The 17,522-nt window shown below is 37.6% G+C and overlaps 1 protein-coding gene across 2 annotated transcripts in view; it reads left to right on the plus strand.

The window, feature by feature from the left end:
- The first annotated feature begins 8,787 nt into the window (after nt 1–8,787).
- The window catches only part of etv4 (ETS variant transcription factor 4), a 68,954-nt gene continuing 60,219 nt past the window's right edge, over nt 8,788–17,522 (plus strand). The window contains exons 1-4 of one of the 2 annotated variants that reach the window (XM_041815114.1): nt 8,788–9,263; nt 9,374–9,481; nt 10,030–10,120; nt 10,320–10,367. In XM_041815114.1, the coding sequence (XP_041671048.1) occupies nt 9,425–9,481; nt 10,030–10,120; nt 10,320–10,367 (196 nt within the window). In that variant the 5' untranslated portion in view covers nt 8,788–9,263; nt 9,374–9,424. The other variant, XM_041815113.1, reaches the window with a different exon arrangement.

Raw genomic sequence — 17,522 nt, forward strand, 5'->3', positions numbered from 1 at the left:
CTAGTGTAAAAAACACGTGTTTAACAGATGTTCAGACATAACTTCATGTGTTCCTGCACCAGCCTCAAGTGGACACTTGCTGTATTGCAATTTTTTGCACTTCCACATTGGCTTCATTTTTCAGGACTGGAGGTTGCCTCTTGGTAGCAAGGAAAGAGCAGTTTAAATGTGGCAGCATGAGTGTGATTTGCCTATACTGTGCTTAGAATGAATTAGCTTGCCATCAGCTGATGAGGGCTTGTGTGAGATAATCTGGTCTCAGTTACATGGCAGGGCTTGACTCTGTGGCCTTCCTGAACTAATGCTATATTCTTGATTTGCTGTAACATGTAAGGGCGCATTCACACCAGAGCTGTTTGGTCAGTTCTCCCATTTGGAGTGGTGTGAAAGCTCACACAAACTCTGATGCAGACCAAACAAGCGAACTCTGGTCCGCTTGAAACCAGGGGATCTTGGTCCGCTTCCAAACAAACCCTGATGTGGTTCATTTGAGGTTTGAAAGCAACGTAGACCAACTTGTGAACCAAAGGCAGGAAGTGGCATAAAGTGTTATGATTAATGGATTTATATGTGATTTAATACACTCAAATACATTTCAGTACCTCGCTCAGCATCTGTGTAGCCATGGCAACACGTCATAGTCTCTAGAATGACATGCTTGGTGGCTCACCACCTCGCTGGCTGCTCATAATTCCCAGGTGTGAGGTCAGGTGTGAAAACGACCTAAGAGGCTTTTTCTTTTTTTTTTTTGTACATATATGGTTTTGTCTTAGCTTGATCTTAGGATCTTAGGTTTGCCTTGTGCAAAAAAGAAAACTACAGCTCTAAGCCCAACTGCACCTGAGCACAGACACAGCATAACATGCAGATATGGCGTACGCAGTTTACAAGATGCACGGCCTCAGAGTTGGCACAGTGAAGGAAAACACAGACAACTTGACGGTAACTTTACTCACTTTGTGGATTAATCTGACTCATTCTGGTCAAACAGATTGCTAAATAACTAGTATATTGACCCCAAAATGTACTGTAAGCACTGAGTATAAAGGTACAAATATGTACAAGAGCAATGTGAATGTTTGAAGGGCATGGAAATGCCAGAAGAAGGCAGGATTTGACAAGACATTACAAGAAATCGCAGTGGAGCAATATAGAGTATATGAAATGATATTATGAGGAAATTATGAGTCACCGATAAAGCAGAGACTAATCTAAATAATTATACATAGGGTGAGGTAATATACTAATGCAGAGTGGAATAGATAGGTAAGAGCAGTAGTGTAAGCTAAAACATAGCTGTGCAGTAAAATAAGTTATTTAAAAGTGCATGGTGCTGTTTTTTATGAATATATATACCTCATATACATGCATGCATTATCTCAGAACACTGCTTTTGTTTAAAGTGGTTGCAGAGAGGAATAGTCATATCAGTTATATACCATATGCATGCAGCACAACCACGCTTGTGTGCATGTAAGCGGTCATACCGTGTTGTGAAACACCTAGGACTAAGGAGGTGTGCCATGCCTTGGCACGCTACGGATACTCACTTGGGTAAAAAAAAAAAAAAAAAAACTGGAGTGTGGGGGTCAAACATGCTTGGGCACAGTAAAGATTGCCTTGTTTGATCAGGTCTTGCATAAAGTTTAAGGATGTGTTGTGGAAAAAAATGGGCAAAAAAAATTTCAAGAGCACGGATAGAAGTTCAGCAAATTTACTGAAAAAGACCTCAGAATGGCCTTGTTTTCTCAACTTTTACTCTGATTTTTGTTCCATGAAGTTTCCTGGTATTACAACTGATTTTTTTGTTTTATCTACAATAAAAAAAATCCATTAAAGTTTTATAAAATGAACAATAATTTCATTCAGGTTGCATTGTGTTAACCCAGTGTCCGAGGAAAGTGAACTGGTGGAATTCAAATGTTTTATTCATGCTTCCAGTAAGTCGCTGTCCTTGTTTTATCACAGATCTTCATTTGTTTATCGGTCACCATCGGCCTTATCAGGAGCGAGAGAGAAGTGGGAGAGGAAGATGAAGCTCCAGAGAGGAACGAGAGGGAAGATGAAGGGGTGTTGTCGACAAGCCTTCCAAACAGCACCATCCCCCATGGATGCCTCGGCCTTCAGCTCTGTCTCTCTTTAACCCCATCATCTCACCTTCTTTATTCTCTCTTTTATGTGTCTTTTTAGAATTATTTCACTCTGAATATTCCTCTCTGTCTACCTCCATTTCCACATATCTCACTCCATCTTGCTACAACTACAACAGCTGAGGCTTTAATGACATTTGGTCCATCCATCAAGCACAGCCTGCCTTGATCAATAAGCACTTTGAGTCCACTCCACAGCACCGCACTGAACTTAAAATGTCTCCCGTCTGTCTCCGTCAGTACTTATCTGTGTGCTGACAAAGCCATATTACACTCAGGGCTGTGGATGACTGTTACAAGAGATTTTACGACGCATTTCACCTCTGTGCCGAATGTACTCTCAATGAAATACAGTGAGGCGATCTGAGGATACAACTGCTCTCTAGTACTTCATTCATCATGAACTATTTAAGATATCTACAGTGCTGTGAAAAAGGTATTTTCCCCTTCCTGATTTCTTCTTTTTGTATATATACCACACCAGAATGTTTCAGGTCATTAAACAAGTTTAATAATAGACAAGGATAACCAGAGCAAATGTAGTTTTTAAATGATGATTTCATTTATTAAGGGACAAAAAATAATCCAAAGCTACCTGGCTCTATGTGAAAAGTAACCCCCCCCCGAAACCAAATAAGTTGTGCTACCCTTAGCAGCAATAACTTTAAGCAAGTGTTTTGCAACATAGTTGTGGAGGAATTTTGGCCCAGTCTTCGTTGTAGAATTCAGCTCTATTGGAGGGTTTTCAAGCCTGTTTAAGGCCATTTAAGGCCAGACTTTGACTAGGCCACTTCTAAACCTTCATTTTGATTCTTTAAGCTATTCAGAGGTGGACTTGCCGGTGTGTTTCAGGTCATTGTCCTGCTGCTTAACCCAGTTGTTCTTGAGCTTGAGGTCACAAAATGATGGTTGTCTGGTAAAGATCAGACTTCATGAGTTCATCAGTTACATCAGCAGACCCAGACCATCACACTGTCACCACCTTGTTTGACTGTTGGTTTGACGTTTTTTTTTAATGAAATGCTGTGTTAGTTATACTCCAGATGTAACAGGAAGCATACATCTGAAAAGTTTAACTTTTGTCTCATCAATCCACGCAATATTTTCCCGAAAGTCTTGAGGATCATCAAGATGTTTTAGTCAGATGTTAGACAAGCCTTTGTGTTCTTTTTTCTCAGCAGTGGTTCTGGCCTTGGAACTCTCCCATGGGTCCGGTTTTGGCCCAGTCTCTTTCTTATTGTTGAGTCATGAACACTGACCTTAAGAGAGACAAGTGAGGCCTGCAGGTCTTTAGATGTTGTTCTGGGTTCTTTTGTGACCTCCCGGATGAGTCGTTTATGCACTCTTTGAGTCATTTTGGTAGATCAGCCACTCCTGGAAAGGTTCACCACTGTTCCAAATTTTACGCATTTGTAGTTAATGGCTTGAGATGTTGTTCTGGGACCTTTTGTGACCTCCTAAATGAGTCGTTGATGCGTTGTTGGAGTAATTTTGGTGGACAGGCCACTCCTGGGAAGGTTCACTACTGTTCCAAGTTCTCCCTGTTTGTGGATAATGGCTCTCACATGCTTCACTTCAGTCAAAAAGCCTTAGAGATGAGTGTAACCCTTTCCAGACTGATAGATGTCAATGACTTTGTCATCTGTTCTTGAATTTCTTTAGATGGGGTATGATGTGTTACTTTTTAAGATCTTGTAGCCTACTTTACTTTGTCAGACAAATTCTATTTAAGGGATTTCTGGATTCAACAGGTCTGGAAGTAATCAGGACCAGGTAGGTTTCTATGACTTTTATTCACTAAATCAATTAAACCATTATTTAAAAACTGCATCTGTATTGACTCAGGCTATCCTTGTCCAAATTTGTTTGATGGTCTGAAACAATTAAGTGTGACAAATATGCAAAAAATACAGGAAATCAGGAAGGAGAAAAATACTTTTCAGCAGCATTGTATGGAGTACATCCACTGGTCAATGACATGACTGTATCTGTGTCAGAAAAACGTGTTTCACTGGCATGGCAGTCCCTTACCTTTTTTTTTGTCTTTTTAAATATGTCAAACACGTGAATTTTAGACACATGGCCTCTGAACACATGCCGTTCTTCAAAAAGGTCAACTTTTCTTCTCCCTGTTGTATTCTGTCTGGAATCGCCTGCAACAGTTAAAATTAAGGCTCGGCTTTCATGACAATTCAAGTTGAAAATGGCCCCCTCTGATGCGTTTCATTGTTCGTTCACAACAACATCTCAAGTGCCTGAAAATGGAAAGTTTTAAAAATGTACGTGTGCAATTCCTCTAAGAAATCTTGTACATGCTGGCGCTGTTCCAAATACGAAAACTCTTACTGTACCGCTGAGTTGAAAATGTGTCATTTTCAAAAGGGGAAATTTGGTGTTTCTTTCCACTAGCTTGTACTTTTTATGTCACATGAATTATCATGTGCTACCTTTTTGCATTGTCAGGAGTTTCCTGTGCGGTAAAAACAAAGTACTGTTGAGTCATGCTTCAAAACCAGGGACAAATACCGCGGTTGCGGAAATAAAGTGAAGGGAAATCCAACCACCAGCACAAACTCTCTCTTTCTGTTTTAGAAAACAAAAAGAGGCATGGTGAACCTCATCATGGTGACTGTTCCTTCAGTGTAAACATAAACAGTGCAGGTTTGGAGTGATGGCCAACAGCAGATCACCCATATCTGTTTTTATTTACATTTATTTAACCGGGAAAAACCTAACTGAGATTAAGACGATAAAGTTGATTAAAGGGAAGAAGGTTTTCTATTAACATGGCATCATTTTAAGAAATGTCCACATATGCATGAAACCCCCAAAAACACTGTAGTATTCTGTGTTACACTGCCAGAGAAATGCACCAAAAACAGAGAGGACTGTGAAGCAGGTGCACCCAAAACTTTCTCTTCCAAAATTTTCTCCTGAATCCATCTTGCAAAGCTCCCATCTGAACATTTTGGGCCCTGTAAGAAAGTGACAGGGCCAACGAGGAGTAAGAGGCTGTACTTTCAGGCACGGCAGAGTCGCGATGTAAGCAAGCCGCGAGAAGAGGCCGGTGCAAGTATGGTGGAAGAGACTAGCATGGATGCTGCAATAGTGTGAGTCACCGGTGTCAAACTCAAGGCCCGGGGGCCAAATCTGGCCCGTGGAACAGTTAAATCCGGCCCAAAAGATGACCTCATATTTCTGTTATAACTGGCCCATCAGTCTTAGGTCTGCAGGTTTCCCTTAAGTATAAAAATGTGAACTTATCCTTGACGATTTAAGATATCCTTGTTAAGTCATAAAATCTGAAAAGTAGGGAGTAAAAATAATCAGATAAGAAGTCAGGAATGTGAGGAAAGAAATTAATTTGTGTTTTAATTTCACATTTTCAATTTAGCATCTCACAATCAGGACTCAAACTTAAGATTTTGACTTTTAATTTCATACTTGAGTGTTTCAACTCATAATTTTGACTTCTCATACAATATTTTGTGCTTTAAGATTCATAATTCTGATTTTCAAGTAATATTTTAAGCTTTTAACCAATTATTTTGTATTTTACCTCATATTTTTGACTCCAAACTTTGACGTCATAATCCCTAGTTTGACCTTTTTGACACTATTTAAAATTTTGAATCATATTTTGACTTTTAATTTCATGATTACAATTTTCATTTCATAATTTGACCTTTTAAACTCATGATTTTGACTTCTTTGTAATATATTTGACATTAAAAAACATTTTTTATTTCAATTTCATGTTTTGACTTTTTTGAACTAATAAATTTACTTTTCTCGGACTGTGAGCCTTTAAACTTAACTTTTTAATTTTTTAAAAGTCAAAATCAGTTATCATCAGTGCTAGGTTTTTGCCCTTATATTTCATTACCAGTGAAACAAGGTTGACAGGTTATGGTTAAAAAGCTGACCCTGTTAGGCCCTCAGGCTAGTCCTGAATCCAGAATCTGGCCCCTGCTGTGATTTAGTTTGACACCCCTGGTGTAAGTTTTATCAGAACTTGACGACATTTCTTCATTAAAAGAAGAACAAAGAACAGCAGTGAGTCGTTTTCTTATCAAAAACGACAAAAGTCATGTATTGACATGTCTACAGTCGACGTTCTCAGTATCTATGTAATCTAGAGCTAAGGTTATGAAATTTACAAAAGTATGAACAGTATTTGTCTTGATCTGAATTTTGTTGGATTTGGGATAATGATGAATACATCACTGAACAACATTTGTAGTCTAGCTACATCTTTAAAGAAATTCAAGAGATTTTTTCATGTTACACATGTAGACTTAAACCAAGAGTCAAAATATGAATAGAGTTCTTCAATCCAGATATGGATATAAGTTCACACAATGTTGCAATCAGTGATTTTTAAAGGAAGAGGGTGGCATGATTATCTTCAATGAAAAGGACACTTTTTGTTCAAAGTTCACAAGGTTTGTAATCACATCGTATTGGTTTTCCTGGCAGCGCGTTACAACATAATAATGTTTAGTCATGCTTAAATGTCTGGAGTGAAATGAGGAACAGAGGAAATGTAAGCATCAGCACAAACAGTTCCAATAAAGTTTGAGTTCAGTCTGTTGATCTTAACCTTTTATTTGCCCCAAAGTCAACCTGAAATCACAGGATATGGTCTGAAGTGGACCTTATTGTTTGGTTTAGATATTTATTTTTAGGGTCAAAGAGGGTAAACTATGTTTTAATGTAGCAGAATACAAAAAAGAAAGACAAAAATGCCATGCTTGTCTTCATATTGGGTTATTCTTTGCCCTTTTTCTAAAAAGTATTCACCCTCTTTGGATGTTCTGTCCTTTAACTGATTTTATAAATCAATACCACCAAGACACCTCTGACTACTCTGAAGGAGTAACAAGCTTCAGCAGCTGAGATGGGAGAGACTCTGCATACAACACCAGCCACAGCTTTATGGGAGAGTGGCTAAGAGAAAGACACTGTTGAAGAAAACACATTAAATCTGGACTAGAGTTCACCAAAAGTATGGGGAGACTCCACGGTCAAGCAGTGTTAATTTTGCTGACTAATTATTTTCGTTATAGTTTTCGTTAATAGCCTTTTTTTTATTAACACTGTGGTCAAGTGGAAGAAAAATCTTTGGTCAGATGAGACCAAAATAGCAGACATTAATCACTCAACAAACACCGAACCCCACTGTGAAGCACAGTGGTGGCAGCATCATGCTGTGGGGATGCTTCTCAGCAGCCGGCCCTGGAAGGCTTGTAAAGGTAGAGGGTAAAATGACCGAAAACACATGAAACTACTGAAGGACAATCTTATTCAAGTCTGTGAGAGAACTAAGGCTTGGGAGAAGATATACTTTCCAGCAAGACAATGACCCAAAGCCTATATAATAGGAATTACTTTGTAAAAATGTATTTTGACTTTTACAAAGTTACTTTTTTGTCAAAAAAAAAAAGCCAAAATGTATTGCCCATGATTATTTACAATAAAACCAAAGGAGGAGAATACTCTTTATAGGCACTCAAGATTTTAAATTAGGTTATATGTGGGCTTATGCATGTCAAAACAGCCATAATGCTTTCTTTTTTGAAACCTTTGAGTCCATTTTGCGCAGCAAAGCTGCTCACTGTTGCCTGTTCTGACAGAGTACGGCTGATGCAATATTTACAGTCTGTTGAGTTCATCTAAATGTGCATCTAAACATCATTAAGCAGGAAATAATATGAGGAGCATACACTCTAACTGTTCTGAATCAATATCCAAAAAAGCTTGAATCCATTCAGCAGATTTTAAGAGGTTTAAAGTCAGCTATTTCCCTCTTCTGTTTGTCTTGTGTACAAAGCTTCGAGGAGACTCGAGCCCTACATCCTGTGGTTGCGCTGCAGTGTGGACTTAAAACCACAAAAATGCAAGAATGCATATCCCTGTGCTGATTTACGTCAGTTTAGGTGCTCGTTTTTATTGTTCAAGTCTCCTGCTGAGGTTGTGCCACTCTTTTCCTGCTTGTCAAACACAGAGGCAGAGACATGAAATGAGGTAAACAAGTTCTTGAGTTTGTCCGGGCAGAGAAAGAAAAACATGTCAGGACTTTCGTGCCAGGGCAGGTTTTTATGAATGGAAGTTTTCCCCCCCTTAACTTTCCCTCTCTCTCTTTTTTGTGAATGAAAAACAACTGGAAAATCCAGTATAAAGCCCGCAGTCTACTGGGACATGATTGGCCTGTGTGGCGCAAGCTCCGCCTACGGTTGCTAAGAGCCTGACTACTCGGCTTGTGATTGGTTAGTGTTGGGAACCGAGACTTCATTCATTAGTCAGTGTATTCAAGCGGACAAAGAGGAGAAATTCGAGCTCTTGAAAGAGGAAATGCACCAATCACGAGCTTCGTCTGGCTCGAGCGAGAAAAGCAAGTCTCGCTTTTATCGCCAAAATCGCGTCTGAGTGAGGAATGACAGCACAGCTGGGGCTCAAAGTCACCACATTTCAAAAACAAGTACACAAAATCAGTCTTAACAGCGTCTTTTTCTCTTAAAATATGGTTAAATGTTTGTTGAAGTGACTGCAGTCAAACGCAACATCTGTTTCGTGTCACATCTTGAGCGCTGGACTGCTTCCTAAAGAAAGTGTTGCGGTTTAAAGAGCGACCGTGCTATCTGGTGGCTCTCAGGAGAATGCGCTCGTGATTGTAGCACTTACAACAGACGCTGAGGACGTAAAGTGTCCTCGCGAATGCCTGTTTCTTTCTTTTCTTTTATGAGAATATCAACCCTTGGATACGCTGTTAATAAAAGCTAAACAAAAAGAAAAGACACCCGTTTACACGGGTCACTTTTTAAAGCATAACACCTGCATGGTGTTATATGGGCGGATGTGGCAAAGAGCCCAAAAAGCAGGCTGCTAAATAGCACTCATAACTCATATACTCCTGACGAGCCGTGCTGTTTTGTTTTTAAGCTAGCATGACACGACTTAAACGCAAAAAAGTCGAACAAACCCGCAAAATTCTGCTTAAACTCGCACAAAAAAGTGCCTAAGGTGTTAAACTTGGGTTACCTGGACTCATGAGGAGCTGTCTATCACACAGACAAAAAAAGAGATTTGTAAAGGAGGGCAGCAGCCCGCTGGGTAATCACTCGCCATCACTTCCCCTCGGTATTTTTTGTGAATGGAGCTCATTATGCATGCAGCCTCCACGCAGCTCCATTCACAAGCAGCGCTCCCTCCTCTCCCTGCAGGCTGCGTGGATCGCACTCAACTCAGCCTAAATGACCACAAACGGTTAACGGATGGATTATAAGATGGATGGATATTTGGACCAGCAAGTGCCTTACACTTTAGCAAATGTACGTATGGGTTATTATCGCTACATGTTCTTTCTAAGCTCTTTTTAATGACTCTGCTACCGGGCTTTATCTGTGTCTCCGTCTCGCGTCTGCACGAGTTTTGGCCGAAGCAACTGTATGTGTTGCGCGATAGAAAAGTAATATTTCTCTCACAGTTTAGCACGCAATAACCTCAATGCCAAGCGCGATAAGTTTTGCATTTAAAGCTGTTTTGATACGGGTTTGTTTGTGCGTTAAAGGAAGTGGCAAAGTGTGCCAAATGGTCACTTTCTCAGACGCAAACAGCGCGTTTGTTTTCCCAAGACTGCCTCCTCAGCGGAGGGATTTCATGTTCACATAAGCCTCATATTTGTAGCTAATCAAAACTACGCCTTGAGCATGTTACAAGTATTACTTGGTGTTATTTTTTGCCATGTGTTTGTGCTGTTTTCCTCCCCACATGCCACATTAAACATGCCATTAGCTCCTCTGACTCTGATGTTCTGGAAATGCCCAGTTGGGAGTCTGTTTTCTCACTTCTGCTCTCTGTACATGGATGCGTTTTGCAGAAGTCGCATGGAAATGGGCCCCTAAATAGACTGTTGATGGCAGCGAAAAGGAAATACATGGACACAGAATTACCCCCTCAGGAATCTGAAGGTAAAGTACAGTGGAGGCTCAGCTCTCCTTTTACATGACGCATGTTTACATCATGGTCTATCAACCCCAGGCCAAGTCAGTCTGAGTATCAGTTTACTACAATTAAATATCACGAAGGACCAAACAGGCATTAGTAAGTCTTAGTGGTTTGTCATTATTCAGTGTGCTCATTAGACTCTCTTTTTATCTTTCTGTTCAGACCTCTTCCAGGATTTAAGCCAACTCCAGGAGACATGGCTCACAGAAGGTGAGGCTGCCTCAAGGCTGCTTTTACTTTAATTTGTACTTTTTGTGGTGTTTCACAACTCACAGCCAACATAAGGATTCATGGTGTGTCTGCCTGGAAAGACTGGTAAAGGACACCTAAAAATAAGACATTTACAGCCCAATATCTCCTTTTTCACTTCGGCTCTGAAGGAATTAAAACCATATGGCATATGCAGTCTTGAAAATCTGCAATAGTGACTGTTCACTTTATATTATTCTTTTTTCTTGAACTATTTAGGAATTTTATGCATTTGCCTAAATGTTTATTTAAAACTCAAGCCAATGGAATGTATTTATCTTATTTACAAGTGGGTGGATAGAGTCATGTAGGATTTAAAATATATTTTGATTCTATTAAAGACCTAATTTAAGGATTGTAAGTGAAGTCAACAAGCACAAACAGAGCAAAATAAGGCTGTTATCTTGTATTTTACTCATATTTTTAAGGATTTAGCCACAAATGCTGCTTTGCATCCTCTACAGCCTACACATAAATACCTCAGTAGGTGGATTAAATGGAACATAAAAACCCAACTGTCAAATTTTGAGGTTTCAGAGTAGATTTGTATGCAAGAAACCTTTCAAAATAAAACAAATGTATCACTACTTTTAAGGCATTCTTCTCAACTTCTCTTCCCATGAGGTAAAAACGGAATAAATGTGCAATTTCTTAGGCATCTGGATTGAATCTTGTATGATAAGCCCCCCCCCTTCAAAAAAAGAGAAAAAACTAGGACATATACAGCCGCTATCAACTGTTTTTCTTTGGCTCTTAAAGAACTATAAATATGATAATTCAGACTTATTCATATGAGAAGATAAAGGGCTTTTTGTTTTTGCTTTATGAATAAAATAGTGAACACAAAAGCAGAAAAAAACAGGGAAAAAAGGCTGCATCTTCTACACATAACATCATATATGTAAGATATCCTAGTAGGTGGACAAAACGGAAGATAAAAGACCAGCTTGGTCTAATTTCCAGGCTTTTGGATATAAACATGAGCAAGAAACCTTTTAAGATAAGAAAAACTCAGCTTATTTCCCTTTATTTCATTGAGTTATTGAGGAGTTATCTACAATTCAAGATGTTACTTGAAGGTGTCTGGAGAAAATCAAGATGGAGACACTAAAAAAAAAAAGCCAGTTTCTGTTTTTTGTACAAATGAACAGAGAACACATGCCACTCTCAGCCTTTACACAAATCTACATTTGAGTCTAATTCATAAGCTTTTGATTGAGCAGAATTTTAAGGGATTTATTTTTTAGGTTTAAAGATAATAATTGAACACGAACATCTTCTATTTTAGTCATTTTTTAAAGGATTTATTCAGAAATGCTCCTCTGCATCCTTCATACATTTATGTAAGACACCACCGCAGACCAGCTTGGCCTAAACCTTTCAAAATAAGACAAATTCAGTTTATTTTCTTACATTTTATAAAAGTAATCCAACTTATGTACCTCTTGTGGAGCATTCAAATCAGCATACATGTATATTTTACTCAAAAGCTGATCTATACAGTTTAAGATGGCAGAGTTTGCATCACTTCTAGGTGTCTGGGCAGAGTCATGCATGAAAAGCCTAAAAACAGCCATTATCTTTTTTACTTCTATTTTTAAAATAATTTTTAAAAGCCTACATTTGAGACTTATTCTTGAGATTTTGTTAAATAAGGAGACAAAGGGCCTTATTTAAGTGTTTTTGGTAGACAAGTGAATAAAAAGCTTTTATCAATTTTTTAAATCATATTTTTAAAGATTCATTCACAGATGCTGCTTTACATCTTCTTTACATAGCAGCATACATAAGAGACCACAGCAGGTGGTGAAAATGGATGATAAAAGAGACATTTCAAAAAGTTTTTAGGTTTCAGAAGAGAGTATTGTGCAAGAAATCTTTCAAAATGAGACAAATTATGTTTATTTTCTTCTATTGTACACATTTGCCACTCCCAGTCTTTTCAAAAAGCAACATTTGTGACTGTGTCTGAAGATTTAAATGAAACAGAATATAAACGACAAGTTTCTCATTATTTTAGCTTTAAGGATATATCAATGAGTAGGAAACTCCCAAAATAAGACAAAAAACGTTTAATTAGGGAGGATTAAATATAAGATATGGGTCCACATTTGCTCTGTTTCATAGCTTCTGGTTGGATTTGTGAGCAAGAAAATATTCAGTTCTCTTCCCATTAATTTAACTCCTAAGAAATTCAATTCATATGCATCTTTTTATGGAGTACTAAAAGCAGCAAATATGAACAAACTTTTTAAAAAGATACTGAGATTCAGGTTGTGCTGCCTTATTTTTGGGTGTTTGTAAGGATAAGTGTACAAGAATTGCCCAAATCAAGTGAAATACTGTCTTTCCTCTTGTATTTCACATGCATTTTGAGTAATAACGTATGACTTTTATGGGTTTTCAAATGGATAAGTAAATTAGAAACCTAAAAATAAGAGCTGAACAAGCTTCTTTATTTCATTTTGACCCTGTTTTGAGGAATCCTACACTTATCCTGCGGTCTGACAGCCATGTCAAGCATTTAATCACTGATTTGTTGCTACCAGCTTCTCTTTAAATGCTGAAGTGTTGCTACAAAGCCGTATGAATGCTCTGTTATCCAAATGCTTTAAAAATGGTGGTGTATGTTGGAAAGATGGCCTTCTTAGTTGAGCTGATTCTCACTTTAGAGCCCCAAAACTTTGTGATGAAACTCTCAAAGCCATAAAACATGGAGCAGAGGAAAAAAAAAAGAGAACACAGACGGGACATTATTAGCTTAGAGCATGTCCTATTTTGGCCATGTTGGCATGTAGCGTGCGTGCCAGCCAGCAGCCAATGCAAACAAACAGGCTATTTGGCTTGTGTCACTCAAAGGCACATAGCGATGAAATGAGGCCCAGTCGGAGGCAATTGTCAGCTAGTAGACTTTAATAAGAGCAATGATGATGTGAGCCCTAATAGAGTAATTATACCGTACGTCAGACGAGGGGAAAACAACGCTGTGAGTCACCGCTCTGTGTCTGTTTGTGGTGTTTAACCTGCAGCTCCGCGGCTGAGGGTCTGAATGAGGAGCAGGAGTGCTGCAGGAGGTGTGAATTTGGTTGTGTTAGTCTGCTTTGATGTGCTTTGATGTGGGGCTTTAAAGGGAAATGCCACTCATTTTTGACATTTAATGTGAACCACATCAGTCTGATAAATCCTGTGGAAAGTCTCCCCTCCATGCAGAAATGCTTCTGTTGTATCTTGGCTGTTACACAGAAAATATCGTGCTGAATGGTGCTTGTGCAGTTTGTTTTGCATTTATTAGCTAATAGGAGTTTAAGTGTGAACACTTTTTGCCAGAAACTTGCATTTAGAATGTAAAGAGAGGCTGTTTGAGATGAAACATCAACACTGGAGGCTAGATTGCACAAAGCTGGATCATGTTTGAGGCTTAAACTGTGATTGGTTGAAGTGTACTGCCTTTATTTGATCAAATTCAACCATTTAAGATTACAGGCCGACCAATCCAGAGAATTTAACATGATATATGCGCTCCTTTGACGTTGTAATGAAGTTTGTTGGCCAAAAATCCCATGCTAGAAAAGTTTATCTGTATGCTTACATTGAAAACGGACAAAACCTGCCATGTAGTTGCACTATAACGCACATTCAAAGATTTTCTGTCCCTTAAGAGAAAATAAATTAGCAGCATTAAACATTAAAAAGCCTAGAGTATATTCTGTTTCCAAGATATCAACTTTTTGTTGCATTTGGGTATTTATTTTAATTGATTTTATGTGTTTCGTTAAACTTTTTGGCAACTTTTATGCAAAATCTGTGTTGCTTTTCATGAGGATAAAGTAATTTTTTGCTAATTATTTAATATTTTTATGGTTGCACTGATTAAAAACCCTTGTTATATGGTGTTTCAGAGTAGCAAACATAAATATTGTTAAATAAAGGATGCACAGTAGGATTAGGAAATAAATTGAGTTTTTAAGCTATAATGGTTAAGTTTCAAATGGCTAAGACAATATTGATTTAGTTTATACTGATATGTAAAAAATAGACACATGGAGTAAAAAGATTATTTACAGTAAGAACCATTAAAAAGTAATTTACATATTGACTTAAAAGCAATCTGTTTGAAGTGTCAGTAATTTTTTGTACAACAAAATTCTGTATATAAACTGCACTTTTATGCCTTTTTCCCATTTATAAAGTGTATGTGCAAAAAAGGAACTGAGACATGCAATGACTTTACCACAAATGTGTGCAGCTGCAAGCGTCACAACCTGCCTGAAACCTCACGTGATTGAAAATTCGTAAACATTCGAAAATTCATTGTTGTGTAATAGAGCACAAACTTTGCTGCTCAGAATAAGCTGGAATACATAACAACACAGTCCAAACCACTAGGGTTTAGCCCCACTTTTTAACCGCTTTTCTCCCCTGTTAGGTCATAAGAAAAAGGTAGCATACTGTGAAGAGGACAGAGGATGGCAGAGCTACTTGTAGGCTGTGAGTCACAGCAGTCACCGTAAGATGAGATCTAAACTATAGTACTATAGCTTGTAGATTTGCAGATCCAGATGAAAGCAGATGATACTAAAAGAGTGACACAGATGTGTACAAACTACACATTGTGGACTTTTCTGAAAGAAATGGAAATTGTCATGCAGGAGAACCATGGGGGGAATTCAAAATGCAGGCTGCAGCCCAGATATGGGAGAAACACCACTCCAGATTTACGCTACACGTTTGCATTTTGCCACTGGGCGTTGATAAAGTATTCGTGTGACATTTGGCATTTTGCCCATGTGGATTTGACTCAGAACAGACTTTTCTTGTGTTATATCCTAACAGAAAAAAATAACAAGATATATAACATTCATGGCCGTTTAACTAAAAAAAATATCCAGATACGATTTTTTTGTCCATATCGCCTAGCCCTATGACTGTGTATATTTAATGTTGTGGAAATACCAGGTCTCTGTTGTTGTATTTTATATTTTGCACAAAAACTTAATGCTCCTTACTCAGCTAGTTAACCTAATAAAATTGTGAGTTGATTAGTCAGGAGTTTAAATAACTTTGCCACCCATTCCAACTTTTTTGAAAGGGTTGCAGCAAAGAATAAAAATGGCATGTATTTTTTCTGAAAACCTTTACTCATTAACCTTTGCAATACAGGACAGTTCGATTAAGATACCTTAAGATATGATACACTAAGATATGAGACGATAAGATAGCGTACGATGTGATTCGTTAAGACATGGTAACATGCGATTAAGATACTAAACAATACGATACATTAAGATACAATTTGTTAAGATGTTACATTAACAAACAATATGATTTATGTGAAGATACGATACATTTAGATACAACACGTTACGATGTGATACATTAAGATACGATACGATAAGATACGATACATTTAGATACAATACATTAAGATACGATACGATAAGATACAATACATTAAGATAGGATAAGATACAATACATTAAGATACAATACATTAAGATAAGATACATTAAGATACAATATGTTAAGATACATTAAGATATGATACGTTAATACGATACGAAGAATATGTTACGAAACAATCCATTAAGATACCTTAAGATAAGATACACTATGATACTTCAAGATACAAATCTATATGATATGTTAGGATATGAAACAATATGTTAAGAAACAATACATTAAGATATGTTAAAATACAATACAATAAGATATGTTAGGATATGATATGCTACTAAATGATTTGTTAAGATATGGTACAATACGATGTGTTAAGATACAAAACAATATGTTAAGATATGATACGATATGATATATTAGGATACAATATATTAAATTATGATACGATATGATATGTTAAGATATGACACGTTACTATACAGTTTGTTGAGATACGATGTATTGTTTTTAAACAATACTTTAAGATTATGCTATGATACGTTATGATACATTAAGATATGATACATTAAGAAACAATATGATATGATATGATACGATAGGATTTTTGTTAGATATGATAGATACAGATATCATGATGTATATTCCCTTTGGTAAAGTTTGCCATTGACTCCATGGATGTGTGCAGCACTTTGAGTCCAAGACAAATTTCAACAAGGGTATCGGATCGCATCCTAACGTATCATGTTGTACCATATTGTTTTGTATCGTGCTGTTATGTATCATATCATATTCTATCATATTGTATTCTATTGTACTGTAAATAATATTCAACAAAGTTAAATGGTAGAGACTAACCATTAAAAACTGTCTTTGTTGCTTTTCATTGGGTAAAGTGCAGATTTTTAAAGTATTTTTATATGAACTGATATAGTTGTATTGATTTACAAAGCCATTAATGCTGTGTTTCCATCAGATCATTGTACTTTGGTTGAGAAACAGAAGCATGAACACCACACATTAGGTAATAAAGGGTTACTGGGTGAATTCAATGTAATTTTCTATGGAAATAAAACTTCAATCTGAAGTTTTTTTCTCATCCAAAGGGGAGGAGTTGAGGCAGAAGTGCTGTTGTGTATTCTCTGTAACTGCTGTTCTCATTAATTGTAGGTACATTGTGTGAGGTTGTTTTTGGTAAAGTGGAACTTCTTCAGAAGTTTCGCCTTCTTTCATCATGAGGACGGTTTGTTCCAGCAGTCATACCCCAAACACATCAGGTCAGCAAACTGTAAGGAAGTGATGACGTTACAGCCAGGCATTGTGGAAGCTCCTCTGTCTGCCCTAAATTTAAATAGAGACGATTCCTGTTTATGGCAAACAATGCTGCATCCACGTTAGCCTCTCACCTTTTCTCATGCATCGTCAAAAAGCCGGCAAGTTCACTTCACACCTGCGTCTCAGGCAGACAAAGACCAGAGACCAAGGCAATAAAAGTGTAACAATGGGTGTCGCTTTAAAGATTGAGCCCATTTGTATTCATAGATTTCACTCTTAAAGGCTCAGTTCACTCAAAATCACACTTTTCACTTAACCCTTGTGCTGTTAAACAAGAGCACGGGCGTTAGAGAACACCATTTTATGGTACAGGTTTTTTGAAGATAAATATTTTGAATTAGGAGGACATTGTATTTTGTTATTTTTTTTTATTTCTCACTTACCACT

This window comes from Cheilinus undulatus, linkage group 20, assembly GCF_018320785.1.
Source record: "Cheilinus undulatus linkage group 20, ASM1832078v1, whole genome shotgun sequence".
Lineage (NCBI taxonomy): Eukaryota > Metazoa > Chordata > Actinopteri > Labriformes > Labridae > Cheilinus > Cheilinus undulatus.